Consider the following 16,748-nt stretch of genomic DNA (forward strand, 5'->3'; position numbering starts at 1 on the left):
TGCGTCTGCGAGCGGTGGGAATGAAAGGGGGCGCTGTTTGAGGGGAGAGCGATTTCCGAGAAAGCCGAGAGTCACGGGCCAGGAGCGTGCGCCCTCCTTGTGATGGAAGCCAAGGCTTCTTCCTTCTCTGTAAACGGGCTTTCCCCTCGGCGTGCGCACACACATCGTAGCGACAACGCGTGTGGCTGCGAAGGCGAGTGACCACGTGTGCTCATAAAAATACAGCGACGACAAACGGCCATGGCGAGGGACGTCGCCCCCTGACAGGGGCGTCGCGAAACCTCACCATGCGTTCCCTCATGCCCCGCCCCCCACTTTGGTTGCGTTTTCCTGGTAATTTCCCAGGTAATAAAGTTAATATTTAATTGCACGTCTCGAAAAATTGTTCATAGGTATATTTCGGTGCTTTAAATGGTTTTTATTTTCGGCGGATTATTAGTTGAAAGGAGTAGGATGGCCAACTGTCCAGGGGACCCAGGTTCAACTCCAGGTGATTAAGAAATACTAAGAAAAAAATACTAAACAAACACTAAGAAATATCCATGCTGGGATATCTCTTCTGGGAAGACAAATTTGGTTAGGGGAAGTGCCCTGAAGTGTACATTTCATAAGTGAAGATGAAATCCTTTAAAACGGATTACTTCATTTTTTTACGAAAAGTGAAGAGTCAGGCGTGATGTTGTGGAAGCGAGACATAATGAAAACTTCGTTGCAATTTTCCACAGTTGTGGTAGTACAAAACTGTGGAAAATTGCAACGAAGTTTTCATTACTTCATTTTTTTATTCGATTCACAGTCTTCATTGACCAAAATCCAATGATAACTAAATAAGATCGAAGAATTAAAGTATTTGATATAACCTTCAGTGCATGTTGTCATCGTTGGATTTATGAATTGGCGTTTCAGGAGAAATAATTGTCACCGTAAGATTGGATGAATTTTAAAGGGTTTCCCATTGCTGGGGTTACATCATATAGTGAACTCACATCCAAAAAGTTCTTTACACAACTTAGAGGCTTAAAATGCGGGATTCGAACCCGCAATTTTCGCGTCCCATTAGGGTAATTACTCAACTAGCTAACCTTGTCGGTGAGGAGTTTTCATTAGTATATAAATTGGCGATTCTTTGGCAGTGCTCTTGCCACAACCGCACGAACCTGTTTCCCAAATCGCAATTCTTAGAGTTATTAACTGTCCGAATCAATGATTAACCGTGCGCTAAATGCCCATGAAAACTTTTCTCAAAAGCATTATTTCCAAATCACATTAGCTGATTCAAGGAAAATGATCCAATTACATTTTACAGAACAAACAACATGCCGAATTTCGACTAACCAAAGAAAACCGTCAGGGTAACAAGGCGATTCAGCGAGAAATGCCCAGTCCTCTTCCCAGGGTCTATGCTATTGCATAGAAAAGAACTTTTACAATGTAAATGGGGCAACAAAATCATACACCAACTCCGAAAAAAAATGCCTTTTCTGATGCAGATTAGTATTGAAAAATGTTTTCCGTGCTCCAAGAGAGATATTTCAGAATCAGGAGAATCGCTTTAGATCTCATCTAAGGCTCATATTATTGCTAAAATAAAAATATTAACAAGCATCTGTACGCCGTGAGATTGAAATATCTCTCGATACGATGTATCTCGTATGTGGTATCAATTGTGCTAAACAATGATCGACTTTGATTGGAGTTCATTCGCTGCTCAGGTTAGGTTGCTGGTGGCCCTATGGTTCTAACTTCTAATGGCCTAAATGGTTCGGTTTGTTGGCCACGGCTGGCAATAGACCAGACTAGCTCATGACACTCTTCTGCTTTAATCGGAAACACTGGATGTGGAAACCAGAGATTTTTTGAGCAGCCAGGGGAAATAATTCCCAGTTACTTCCCGCTTGGATTTGCTGACATACTATATATTTTAAACATTCTAATGAAGCAAGTATGAAGCCAGTTTGTGAATAATCTTGGCTCAGCTCTTTCAAGAAACCTTATTAGAGTTCTTAGAAACGGCTCCGGTAATTTTGGCAAGCACTTCAAACTCATTTTTCAAATCCATCTGAATGTTTTCACTCATATCCATTTGCACTTCCAGCAATGATGATAAGAGTGGATTGAAAGTTTCTATTGCAGACTTGAGGACGATTTTGAATGAAAATATCTCTGCTTCTCAGATCTACACGATCTACTATTAATAAAGTTTAATATTAGCAATTACCAGCAGGGATGTGGTATAAAGAAGGTGAAAATGGTATATTATTTTCAGTAGCGGTGCACTTGTAGGAATCAATTAAATTTCTAAATGATTTTACTTTATTTTTCTAATAAAATAATTTACACGATCTACATTAGAAGTTAAGCAACCTCAGATACAGAAGACACACCGAATGAACGACTTCGGGACATAAGGTTATGCATGTACATGTATATGGCATTGCGTAAATAATTACTTTATATTATATAAACAGTGGAGGCCATTCACCGGCGGAACCGTAGGGTAATTCTCTTATCCAAAATAAGTAGTACACCGCGTCATGTAATCGGCAAAAACAAATTTCAGCCATAAAAGAAAAAAAGGCAATCACGGAGTTATCTTGATTATGGTAGTCTATTATCACTTAAGTATTTCAACTTCACCCACAACCTCAATTCTCATCACTTAACCTCAATCATTTCGTCTCAAAGCTTTTTCAACATAGAGATATATTTACGATAAATACTAAAATAATAGTAAAAAAGTAGGAAATAAATATCCAAATTGGTCGACCCACATGTTGCAAGAGAAGGAGAATGTGTCAATGATGGTTGTTTGAGCGCCTCCTCTCTTTCTTCACAGTACTTCCGACTAAATATGACGTCGGCCCCTCCGGCACAAATTGAGGAAACGTAATTCCATTGTCTTTTAATTAAAACATCTTGAAATGATGATGAAAGAACGTAATTAATAGATTCTTTGCCTACAAATCTCAATTAGTTTTGCAATACCACAATATCCACACACGCATTTAATACTCTCACGGCATGATTTCGGGAGTGGCAATGGCAGCAGGAGAGGAGCCCAAAGAACAAGACCTCGCAGTAATATTATTTTTTTAAATTATACATGCATATACACCTTTCACGTTTTTCCCTTTCAGGGAAGACAATACCAAGGAAAGTCTGATATGCGGTTGCGACAGGAAAATTATTCTGTCTCTTGCTATTTTCTTCCGCATTATCCTGTATTGCCTATTTTGTTCGCCTCAGTTACACCATACATTGCTTCATATATGCCCTTCTTTTCCTTAAATTTCTAATATATCTTGTATGTCAACAACCACATTTTAATTTCATCACATAGTTCAGACAATGGCGTTCACCCATGCGTTCACCTATGCATCGGAACCCCGCTCGTAGGAGAGTGCAAGGGTGCTAGAATGTAAGGATTACAGATAATATCTGCAATTATACAATGATAAAATTGGAATTTTTTACCTGACACACGTATTCTTAACTGTTACATTTACATCTATCCGTTGTACGCAAGTTTCCCTTCAATAAAATAATAAGGGGAGGAGTACAGTTTTATGCTCTGATAATTTCGCTGTCAAAGACAAACGATATGCTTATGTATTCTACGTTCTATCTACAACAATTCTGACCGTATTCACTAAAATTTTATTCTCTACTTCTGTATTTCATTCAACCCTTTTCTATTTTAGCCCAATTCCAAATCAGTTTATTGTTACCTTCTAATTCATTCTGCATTATTTTTGCTCCTGCGATTCGTATTCTTGCCTTTATTTCTTTTTCGATATATTTGCATTGTCTTGTCCTCTTTACTAGCGCCGTATGTTGTCCTCCGAGCTTCCTCGCCTTCAGCCGAAATCGCACGCCTCTTTCTTAGCTCTTAAAAAAATATTTCATCCCACTTTACCATCACCTTTAATTCTCCCGACTGCGACTATTTGAAGCGCACTCAAAAATCATTCCTCAAAATTTCGCAGGGATTACTAACTTCTGTTTTCGATGCATTTGTCATATTCCTCCAGATTCAAATTCAGGCCATCCTCAGGCATGATTCGTATTCTTTTGCTATAATTTCTGGCGTTTTTTTTTTATTCTCAATTGCCTTTTTGTTCTAATCTTTCACACACTTTCCTCCCAGATCTGTTTTTGAACTGCCAAATAATGGTTCCACATGCAGTCCCTCTCATTACCCTCTTTCCTTTTTATTTACTTTTTCTTTTATCGTTCATACCGTAATTAATAATGGTCTTAGAGTCATCCCTGAACCATCTATACAAATGAATCATCCAAAGAAACTGCGGGAGATATTGCAACAGCAAATTTTGAAAATTGTTGCATTGAAATAAATCATTTTTAAAACATGGATTCAAGGCATACAGGTATATGTATGTACACTCAACAAGTTCCTGCCAGAATTATTCACGCGTCGGTTGTTGAAAGGCCCTCAACTTTTTCCAAGGCATCTCTTATAATACAAACACCAACCTTCATGTCCCTTTATAATTATATTCTGTCGCCGGGATCATTTTTTAATCGTTGAAAACACCTTTGAATTTTCCCCAGAATTCAGCCTTCATTTTTCAGACTCAAGATCCACTGATTAACAGCAAGCTATAATTGCGGCTCTTCGAGTACCATCTTTAATATCCAGAACTAGAGCAACTAAGGGAGCACTAACTCGTATTTTCTTCAATGAATCCTAGCCCATTATTCAGAATCCAGCCTATATCCAAACCGCTGTGCTTCACTCCTGATCATAATAGTATACGTGGTATTAATATCAACAAAAACATATTTTTGACTCTTAGATTCACACGCCTACAAAACATCCATTCGCCTTACAACTCCTTTCAATCACCCATACGTTCTTTTCCGTACATCTCTCACATGTAGCAAATAACAAGTGTCCAGGAATCGCCATTTCCTTTGGTTGGGGTAATCTTAAAGAACGCACGCCACCCGTCATGGCTTTGTTCGTTCGAGACCCTTAGAAATTTATCAGCAATGAAAGGTAAGATATGAAAAGTCTTTGCAATACCTCTTGCAGCATTCTCTGGTAACGTTACGCAATCTAATGGTCAGTTTTGCGCATTTTCGTCAGCATTCCGCAAGTGGAACCCAAGGCTCGCTTTCACTAATCTAAACAAACGAGTATTTCATCTGAAGGGACTACCCCGATAACCAGTACACCGCACCCCAACACCAGGCCTCGTTATCGTCAATACAGAACTGACGCATCGGCTAGCTAACCGTGATAAATTGACTCATCCAACCAAACCACAAAGGTAAAATTAGTAACTACCACTATTCAACAAGAGACTATTCCAGAAATGTAAACCAAAGCTTACTCCTTTTGTTTCAGGGTCAAGTATGTGATTTCATTCATCGGTATTATAGCTATTAAAGGTAATATTTGGACGGTCCCTATCGACTTTTATCTTCTACGTACCCCGATAATTTCCTCTTATTTCCTTGGTTCATTTCATTCGCCAGTTCTTCGTACCTTCTTCCTGCCGTCATTCGGTCCATAATCTTCCTCCTCTCACTTTTTCTGTCTTTTTTAGGATTTTCCCCAGCAACTGCCTCTATTCGCCCATCAGATTTAAAACTTCTTCCTATCGCTTTCTCTGTGTCCAAATTATTTTCTCCATTTTTGTGTGATACTGCACGATGAAACAATTTTCAAATGTAAAAGAAATGATATATTATCCATGTCCGACCACCTTCGTTATGCTGGCAACGTCATGTATCTGATTATTTTGCCCACGGAACGAAGCCGGTGAGACCTGGAATAAATTATTTATGTGAAATCAAAAATGTTTTTCATCCTTGAATTTAGGCTGTCTATGGAAATCACTTCCACCTGTATCCCGTCATAGTCTCCACATCTATTCATGTACTTCTCCACGTCTATGTATACAATTTATAGATTGGTGTCACATAAATTTCACATTACGAAATTTATCTCTCGATGTGGATTGTGAGAAATGTCATTCTCCTGTCCTATCTACCGCTGAGTTTTTCCTTGAGCCTAAGCACATAGTGTACCGAATTACACTACATTTTACGCTTTTCATACGCAAAAGCCTGTATAGACAACGTGAAATTTTCATTCGTGGGATTTAGAAATGGATGGAAATGGATTGCGGAGAATTATAAATATGCCATCAACTTTTAGATTCAGATTCCCTTACTAGATGTTCCCCTAACATCAGCTTGGCAATATCCTCAGAATAAACAGGAACACTCATAGAATACCCACCATTTCTTAAAACCGATTTTGCATACTGAATTCCCTTCCAATGAAAGGCCCCAATGACCGCTTTTCTTCCTGGTTTTCTTTTTATTAAGTTTTCGCTCAACGTCTTTAGCAATTTCCGAATAACTGTTTTAATTTTAAGGTTTATTCCAATCTAAAGTGATGATTTTGGTATTATTAATAAAACAATTAATCCTTTTTTAATAAATTATTTTTCCTTTTTTGTACCACAATTTATTCCCCTTTAATTGTCTTAAAATTACGAGAAATTACACATCTACGAGTAAGCTAATTTCACAGCTCGTAATAATTAATAACATGATCGGTTTCGCCTCTCCTAGTAGCAAACTTTTAATTTTGATTTTTCAAATAGGTTAACTGTTTACACTTTATAAACTGTGACACAGAAGTTCAAACAAAGGAATTATCATCTCTACCCTTTCATCAGATTCTTAAATTAACGATTTGACCGATAAAATCAAGGACAGAAGATAGTAATACGACAATTACGACTACAAGGAACTGTGTTCTACTGGTTCCTCTTATCATATCGATACGAAATGATACAATCAAAAGAGATTGCAAATAAAACGGTTTCCAATGCAATAATCTGATTATAACCCTTAAAATACGAATAGTCATCCTAAAATATTGTTGTCAATGTAATCTATCCGCAGAATATACGATAATATCTGTTTGCCGCATCGGAGTTGTTGATGAAAGCAGAGAAAATATCCACGGCATTGTGTATAAAGATATCTACTAGCATTTAATTGAGTAGTTTACATAGGAGAGTGATAAAACACTGAAGATAATGGGAACCTGTGGTTCCTATCGCGCAATAATACTAGTTTCCAACGGTATTCAGAATTGTCTGTGAAATTGAAGTTTAGAATAATACCTATATATTTTAAAACTCTTTCTTTTAACTGCATAATATTACGAGATAAGTTTAAGAGTTTACCCAGTTATCTTGGATTACTTGGTTTGTCATTAAAAGTAATCTAAAAATAATTCCAACATCTGTGAGGTTTCCATTCCCTCCACTGACTGATTCCCCATTTTGTTCCGAATGAAATATGTGTTCAACTGAATACTGTAAAAAAATACTTTTATTCCCTCGCCCTCGGAGACTTTCCGATCATCGGCATCTATGTATCCACATCACCGAAAACAGGAAGAAACATGAGATATTAAACGTATCGCAAACTTGAGTTTGTTTACCATAGAACTGAACGAAAAATCCTGCTTATCTCATGAAACAAATTCCTCGATTATTTTTGTCTCTTATCAGCGTTTCTTTATTTCCCAACACCTCAGTGTGCAATCGAAAACCACGTGTTTTCAACTGTGGGTCTGATTTTGAGCGCTTTCGAAGGAAAGTATGCCATCTTTGTGTTTTAACTCCAACGTGGAGCTCCCATAGTACCCAAGAAGATCATGATGTCATGCTAATATTCCCAACTACATCTCCCGCTTAGACACTTTTGCCAGGGGAGAAGCTGTAAGCCTCTGAGGTGCTTACTGTCTGTTTACGATCTTCTTCCCAGATCCTTTTCACGGGTTAGTGTGGAAAGCTCCATATTAGCATCAACTAGACTCACTTCCATTCAAATACATATGTACCCTAGAGGACGTAAGTGGAACAATTCTCCGCTACCGGAGGCTCACATTGTGACCGACATTTGCTAGTATCCGTATCGTCTCCCTCGTTAACTTCATTTGTCAATTTAGATATTGCTAGGACTGCTACTCAATGCTTAGATTATAAAAAAATCTGATGTGGCCAATACATTATTTTCTCTGCACGATTTCCTAGGAAATAGTTGAGATCAAAATGTGAATAACAGTTTGAAAATATTAGAAATGAAGGTATTTTCCTATTTTATGTAATTATTCTAAATATTTTTAACGCTTGTTAAAAAACCTCTCAAATTTCCTCTTTGAATTTGCCTCAAATTTATTCTTATAACAAAACCTTTCTTCGTGAAATGGGTCGTAATTTATAGACTAATTTTCTCCCTTGCACTTTTGTGCAGTGCTCTCAGTATTTTCTCTTCTTAAATGATATCCTTTGACTTGTATTGGTCTTGTGTATTGCTTAGACTATGTACGTACCTTTTTTTAATCTCCTTTATTTTCCGAGGGGAAATGGATCCGGCATTGGCCATAAAAGGGAAACTGAACCGCGGGCGACGATACGGTTTCTACGGTATTCAAAAGAGGATAAAAAACACAAATATACCACATATCGACGACGTTTTATAAAGTTTTCTTGCGATTTTCGTTAAATAGTAAACAGAAAAAGAATATCCAATCTGCTTTACGTATAATGATTCTAATTTAATGGTAGTAACTCAATTTTCATTTGTTAACAGTAAGAATACTAGTCCTTAATGGGGATTAGTATCAGTTTTCATAAAACTATTTCTTAATTATCCCGCTTAAAAAATCTTTTTTAGTGACGCCCTTCCACATGCTGAAACAAATACCAAAATGGTCACTTTCAGCAGGCCAATTTTGGCCTAAATTCAATTAGTTCATCTTCACTCAATAAGAATGTTTATAAAAGCTCGTGCTGATAAGGTTAGTTATAAAATTATCGGGTCCGAATACACATATACACAAAGATAGGAGTATGCATTATTCGGAAAATGATCAAAACGAGTTTAGATACCCTCAAAACAAATATTTCCATCACTTAGTGATCATCGTTTATTTTTTCATTAAAAAGTAAGACTTTCACATATGCTACTTATTGAAAAGTAAAACCATACCTGTTTTCATCATTCGAACAATCATTTAATTCCCGAATACGATCGTTTTGAATAACAAATGAAGGATACTATCATTTGGCTTTTTATCCAATATTTGTACATCTGCATAATACCCCGCAAGCCGCCGCAAGGTCGATCCTATCTTGATCTCTTATGATACGAGGAAAAAACGACATTTTAAATCTATCCGCTCTACTATCTCCCTGATTTTACGTGCGTGATCTGATCCGCCAGAGTAAGTCGCAGTCTGTAATATGTCTTTAACATCCTCAGGTAAGTAACGTGCGTCAAAGTAACACAGTACATTTAACTTGTATTTCAACCTACGATCAACTAGAGGCTCCCATCCTAATCTCCCTATTGTTAAATTACTCATGTTATTATATGTATGCCTATTTATTATGAAGAAATGCCATTTTCAAGATAAAATAATCCAGGGTTGGATAAAAACTTATTTTATAACCTTAAGTAAAGTTCTAAAACTCTCTGGTTTCTGAATAAAAAATATACCTACTATATTTTTAGATAGGAATTTAGCATACTGAAAAATAAAATGTTATAATTTAATATAAGAATTCCTTTGAAGTAAATCATGAAAATACATAGCAAAGATGTTTAATTTATTGCAAATATTTTGCCTCATTTCTAAATTTTTATATTTCTTTTACGTTGCTGAATTTATCCTGCTTGTAGGATGAATCATGTTTGTTTGCAATGGTCTTCAATTTTATTAAGCTTATATGAAATTACTGATATCATTGAACATTTCCTCTAAACAATTATAAAGCCCAGTAATTGGATGACGTAGACTATTGAGCATATATCAAGCTCAAATTGAAGCTTGCAGGATGGTTTTTATCCTGGCGTAACCAAAGGAATCCTGGGAGCCTTATCGTAGAGAGAAAAAATATTCTTCCGGTTGAGTGTCTACCTAAACGCTGCGCCATGCACATGAGTGCCCTTGGATTAGTTGATGATCCTTCGCCCAACCAAGTTCTCGATAATCTTGTTTGTTGTCATGAAAAAATCGATATAATTCATTAGAAGAACAGCGCTGAGGCGTACCTCCCGAAAAAGAGCGTAGCTTATCAAGCAAATAAAAATAAATATCCGATTGATATCAATGGTATACGTTCATTTCCATTCTTTTGATTCAATCTATTTGTCAAAGTCCTGCTACCTTTATATTTAGATTTGGCCATTGATAATGTATTGAATGCTTCTAATATGCACTGGAAAATGAAAAAGGAACGATTGAGGTATTAACGATCGCTAACATTTACTTTTACCAATGTTTTTATTTTAAACCTACTCCATCATAATGAAGGTTCAATATAATTTCCATATTTCTTTTCTCAAAAGCCTAAAATTAACATTACCTCAGCTTCCAACAATTCCTAACACCCTAAACGAGGAGTATACAGGTATAAAGCAAAAATATAAACAATTTATGCATACATAAAACAAAAAACCGCTCCATAATATTAAGTTACGTGTATAGGTAACCCTCGCTACTCTACGGTACGTGTTTTTCGCCACTACTTAAACTGTTTTAATAACCTCTGAAAATTGGGCGTGAAAGTTTTTTTTCATTTCAACCACTTGGTAAAAATTGACGTAGATGCTTTTTTAATTTTGATTTTTTCATCTAATCTGATGATTCTTAGTAGTGAAATGGTACCAATTGGAAAAATATAATTAATTCAAGTAGAATTTAATATTTTATAAGTTTCTTTTTAAACGAATTAATTTTCTGCTAATTTTTTTCATGCATAATGTGCTATAGTAATTCCTTTAATTATATACTTACGATTGCATCATAAAATGTAATATTCATTCGCACGTTTTTCGTGGTCAGCCATACGTGTGGCATTTATCAAGGGGTTTTTCTTACTATATCATCGAAAAACGTCGAAAGGTCGAAGGCGTTGATTATAGTATATCGTAAAACAAACATAACCAAAATCTCGTATCTGAAGGTCGAAGGGTGATCGAGGATACCAGTTAGGATAAGTTTCATCTTATTCATACAAAGCTCAACGGTGAGTGAAATTCACTCATTCATGATATTTAGTCATATTACGAGTATATAGTATCCATGTGACACGTATCATTTGTTGTTCTCCAGATATTTATAATTAGGTCCTATAGAGTCTAGATAGATCAACTGGATTTAAACCCTGGATCATTTAGATAGTACCCAAAAGGTCAATCTTGCCCACAAAATCAAATTCAAAATTTTTTGATAAAGAAAAAGTGTCCCTCTACCCTGGTGTGTCAATTTCACTCGCCGTATGGCTCACTTAGTACTTAGTGAGCTCTACCTTCAATTTTCAAACCGACCTTCTGGCCACTGTTTTAACCGTATATTCTTCCCCGACGCACTGGAGTGTTGCATTTTAGGAACTGATGAGTACCATTAAAAGAGAGTACTGAAAATGAGTCGCAATAACATTTTATAGTCTTCAGAAAAAATTTCCATTCTTTCCTTAGAACATTTTCGTCGCTAATCTGATTATGACGTTGTGTATTGCCGCAATCCAACATTGAGTTCCATTATATCTCTTCACTCTTATTTCCCAAATAATTCATTGGCTTACTTTGATTTAATATGGCGTGGCTCTTGCCATTTTTAGAAGAGGATTTGTCGCTCCTGCATGTATGAGGAAAAGCTTAGCTTACGAGTTGTTGAACGTTGCACTAAAAAGGACAGGTGTCAAATTAAGGTCAGTGAATAAAGCTCTAGTCGCCGATACTTGTGTCCACATAAACAACAGGCAGATATTTACGCGGTAACACTCACCCTGTGATATGGGCGATAGAAAATTAATTCGAATTGCAAAAGTTACTGAAATATCAATTTTAAATTTGGTGCTGTTTTTTACTTGGTTCTCTTATATACCGTAAGGCGCCACTTTCATTGGGTAGGTGTAGATAGTTCTTTATTGATGTTTAGATGGCCTCTCAAATGATATACTTACACATAAAAACCTGTATTACCTCCAATGAAGCGCATTAAAAAAATATCGAACCAAAACAGTTTTCATCTGACGTGAAAAACAAAAATTTGAATGCAATATTTCCGCTTTCTCCTCCCCTAAGCTGTGTGCATAATTAAGGTTGTTAAAAATGACACATTACGTTGTCCCCGAGAAATATAACAATATTTCACCAGTGTTAAAGTGAGAGGGAGACATTATTATGAATGTCATTTATTTACATTTAATTTCCATGCAAATCAGTCAACGTCATATGGGAGGGACATGAGACCTGAAATGAGTCAACGCGGTTACACCCTGAGTGTTGGATACCGCAAGAACAGTGCTACTAGAAATGCATTTAGTGTGGAAAATGTCCGTTGTTTGTGGTGAGCGCTATATTCTAAATTTCTCGTGACCTCGTTCCGTTTTCGTTGAAAAATAATTTGGGATAGGATTGACCTTTCAACTTTTTCATGGCTGTTTGCATCCTTTTATTTAATAAATCTTTGCGAATTCTTAAAATACACGAGAAATTTCTATTTTTCTCACTGCTTAACGATAAATTCACTGATTTTTGGAAGCGTTCTTGTCCATTTTGAAGTGTGGCTTTTCTGTATAAGCAAAATATGCATCTGAACTGGAGGATATCGAGTTGCTAACTGTCCCATGTAAAATAAGGTATTTATTTTTTTCTAGCAAAATCATAAAAGTATGGTTGGGACACTCACTCATATTATATTTATGAGAAGGATCATATTGGGAAACGTAAAAAGAAGAAAATTTTGGATTCCAAAAGAATAAGCTACAACACACTAATTTTTAAGAAAGGCTCATGACGGAGAACACTGGAGGGGGCACAGTTCATCCTGTCAGCAGACAGTTATCCACCAAAATATCCGTCTGGGTACCATATATGCTGTTTGTATTTTGTTTCTGTCTATTATAGCAGCTAGCTCGACAAGCATTGGTACTAACATCACATTCGAACTAATAGGGCATAAACAGAGATAAATGAGAGATTATCAACGTGAATGTACAATGGAAAAATAAAGGTTTTAATAAAGGTCTAAATACGAAGCCCAAAAAGATGCAAGAATATTTTATTTGAAATTAATGAATTGTACGAAATCTACCAAGGAATTACGAGCTTCGTGCATCTATTAGCTTCGATCATGGAAGAATGTGTTGCCTCTCATAGTATTCTCATATTTATCATGTAATTTTTTGTTGAAATCAAGAAAATAAATAAATAAAATGCAATACAATCGTGTTGAAATTTAAATAATTTTGTAGTATATATTGCCACTCTGGCGGTAAAAATAGTAACTACTGCTAATAGTTGCGGAGTTTGCGGATGCTCTTTGGGGTTTTGTCTCGAACATAACGTGTTCTGTGGTCGTACATCCGGCGTTTTTAGTGAATGTCGTTTGTAATCGTTCAATGTTCTAGCTAATTTAAGCTTCCTATATCCAAGTACAATGATTTTACTCGAAATCAACAATCGGATTGTGGAAGAAACACTTACGCTTAAATACAAAAATGCCCTGGCTGGGCATAAGCCTGAATCGATTGATATTACTATAGCCGATTTTGATGGTGTTTTATTTCATCTTTCTAATCCCGGTGGAGATAAAACTAAGGTTAGAATTAGTATATCTCTGCAGTTTTATAAAGAACTACAAGAGCATGGTGCTGATGAACTTTTGAAGAGGGAATATGGTCCTCTATTAACTACACCAGAAGATGGTTACAATGTGTCATTGACGGTTGACCTAGAGGATGTTCCTGCTGACTGGGAAACGTCAGTAGTGAAGAAAGTGGGTTTGCTGAAAAGAAACTGCTTTGCCTCAGTGTTTGAAAAGTATTTCGAGTTTCAAGAAAGGGGAGAAGAAGGCCACAAAAGAGCTGTTATCAACTACAGAACTGACGAGACCCTGTATGTGGAAGCTAAGGCAGACCGTGTGACGGTTGTCTTTAGCACATTGTTCAGAGATGAGGATGATGTGGTTATAGGAAAAGTATTTATGCAGGAATTTAAGGAAGGAAGAAGAGCGAGTCAGACTGCTCCCCAGGTTCTCTTCTCCCATCGTGATCCTCCCATGGAACTGGAGGGTGGAATTCCTGGTGCTCGGAAAGACGGTACTTTAAATAACAATATTGGTTATATTACATTTGTATTGTTTCCACGGCACACTAATGCTGCAACTCGAGATAATACTATTAATCTAATTCACACGTTTCGTGATTATCTTCATTACCACATTAAGTGTTCAAAAGCTTATGTTCACTCGAGGATGAGAGCTAAAACGTCGGATTTTCTTAAAGTCCTAAATCGTGCTCGGCCTGAGCCTAAGAATGTGGAAAAGAAGACTATTACGGGAAGAACCTTCATTAGGAAAGATTAATGAAAATACCACTTACTAGGAAAATCTCCAAATTAGAACTTTCCTTTTTTAATGGACTAAGTAAAACCTTGTCGTGAAAACAACTCTCTGCAATTCTGTTTTTTGTCGTAAGAAACGGACCTATATGCGGTGATTGGGATTAGAGTTTTCCTTGAAAGAATGTGAGTGGTAACATACCAATTGCCCCTAATGAATTATAAAACTATCGTTTGTTGTTGACACAGTTTTGGTAGACTTCTGTTATATTTTTATACTACCACATGTTTGTGTTTAGTATTCTACTTTTTATTTCACTTGAATTTATTTACTAATTTCATTAGCCAGTAATATGAAATACGTGAAGAGTATGATTACAGCAGTACTCTCATGTGCCACATATTTGTTGAAATATGACTATTGTACTGTCAATTTGTGGGTATTCAGTAATAATGATGGATCTTTGTGGCTCATTGATTTTATTGATTGAGTTGATAAGTGTCTGCAACTATTAATGGTCATTAGACTAAATAAGGAAGATCCAAGTTTTGTACCGGAGTAAGTTTGGTGTATTATTTCAGGTTTGTTTTTATAATTCATACTAATTAACTGGAATTGTTGCTTTTAAATTGTGTCAGTTTACTATTACTGTTTTGGAAATATTCTTTCCTGTCATAGTTATGCAATGAATTATATCATTTGTTTATCAGATGAATTTTATGTTTATTCTTGTGCTTGTAAGAAAATAATTCCTAATAAGTGTTTATTGAGTGAATGACTCTTGTTAACTTTTGACTTTGGAGTGGTCTAAGACCATGTGGCCTAATGGGTCACTTATAAACATGGAGTGAGGGTTTGTGCCAAAATATGTTTCTCTTTCGCCTTTGAAGAATGGCTTCAGATTTCTAATCTTGAAATAAAACAGATGAATGTGAAAATTAATGGCTACAAAAATGAACTACCTAAGCATGCAAAGGCCAGCAATACAAGGATATGGTTAGGATGGCTTATTAGGAAAAGGAAGTTATGTTATTCACAAAGAGTGAGATAGCGTGCGTTTTTATGTGTAGTGTTAATTTTATAAACTTGGGCAGAATATTGTAATTAGTTTTGTGAATCAAATTAGACCATTGCATAGCTGTAATCAAGCAATACCAATCTGGCTACATATGTTTAGTTTGTATATTATGTAATACAGCCATTTATTAGACACCACTTTCTTATTGCTATTCAATTTTGCATCTTAAGGTTTTATTATCGTTATGTTGTACCTCACCAATAATACGAAAATGTATATATGTTAATCAAAGAAAATAAACTAAAGTGGACTGACTTTTAGTTTTAATATCCTTTATAAATTCATGTTGAGCTATGTCCATGAACAATAGGTTTAGGTTTTATGAAATTTGAAACCTACCTTAATTAATATTTTCTAACTTGAATCATAATTTATAGGCCTATTATAAGTGAACTACTGGGGTAGAAATGAATTAAAATATATATCTTAACATGTGCAATGTGGCATATTCACCTATTTTTAAATCACCTAGAATTGCACCCCCTCCTCAAAACTGTGAAACTACTCAGCTCCTCCTCACGTCTTCCTTGAAAGTGTAATGCAATATGATGCTTTAGATACTAATAACAATATAATGATTGAGGTTATATGAATGTAACTACAACATGATGAAAAGGTTTAATAAATGTGACGGATTTGTTGCTCTGAATTCATTTGTATGTTGAATATATTTAAACCATTGGCTTGGAAACCTTTTCTCCATTCAAAAGAGTTGTATTCATAATGTTATTTTACAATGAAAATGATCTTAAATTTTGAACATAATATGTAATTGTGATAGACATTCTAATGAAACCAGGAATAAAGCCAGCCAGCGAAGTTATTTGCTGAGAATATGCTCAGATATATGTATGCCTGGCATATTCTCAGCATGTAACTTTGCTCATTGGGTTAGCTCAAAATTTAACTACTTAATTAATAAAAACAAAATGCATTGTTGAATGTTGATACAGTTTCAAATAAGTAATCAATTCGAAGGTTGGTTTGGTGGGTGATGGTAGAGTTCACCCAGTACTAAGCCCGATGGCGTGTGAAATTCACATAATAGGGTAGGGGGGCCAGCTCTTTTCCCTGTGCTGGTTATGGTTTCCCTGGAAGATCTGGTTCCTGAAAAATCCCATAGCTTGGGCCGAGCTGCAGGTGCCCGGAGGCTTGCCCGGGAATTGAACCCAGGGCTTCCGGACAGTAGTCCAACACTCTGGACTACCGCGAACCACATTGATTAGGTTATATTCCTTAAATGTAAATCGTAACTACAAGATT

General features: G+C 36.0%; 1 protein-coding gene across 1 annotated transcript; it reads left to right on the forward strand.

Moving 5' to 3' along the window:
- Positions 1 to 13,405: 13,405 nt before the first annotated feature.
- Arpc2 (Actin-related protein 2/3 complex, subunit 2) lies at positions 13,406 to 16,128 on the forward strand. The gene has a single exon (XM_071585276.1). The coding sequence runs from the start codon at positions 13,505 to 13,507 to the stop codon at positions 14,429 to 14,431; it is 927 nt and encodes a 308-aa protein (XP_071441377.1). The 5' UTR covers positions 13,406 to 13,504; the 3' UTR covers positions 14,432 to 16,128.
- The last annotated feature ends 620 nt before the right edge of the window (positions 16,129 to 16,748 follow it).

The sequence above is a fragment of the Hetaerina americana genome, unplaced genomic scaffold (assembly GCF_022747635.1).
Source record: "Hetaerina americana unplaced genomic scaffold, ioHetAmer1.1.p SCAF_2, whole genome shotgun sequence".
Classification (NCBI taxonomy): Eukaryota; Metazoa; Arthropoda; class Insecta; order Odonata; family Calopterygidae; genus Hetaerina; species Hetaerina americana.

Bases quoted from the DNA above. Each gene is read 5' to 3' on its own strand.
- Arpc2 (XM_071585276.1), top strand. From the start codon at position 13,505: ATGATTTTACTCGAAATCAACAATCGGATTGTGGAAGAAACACTTACG.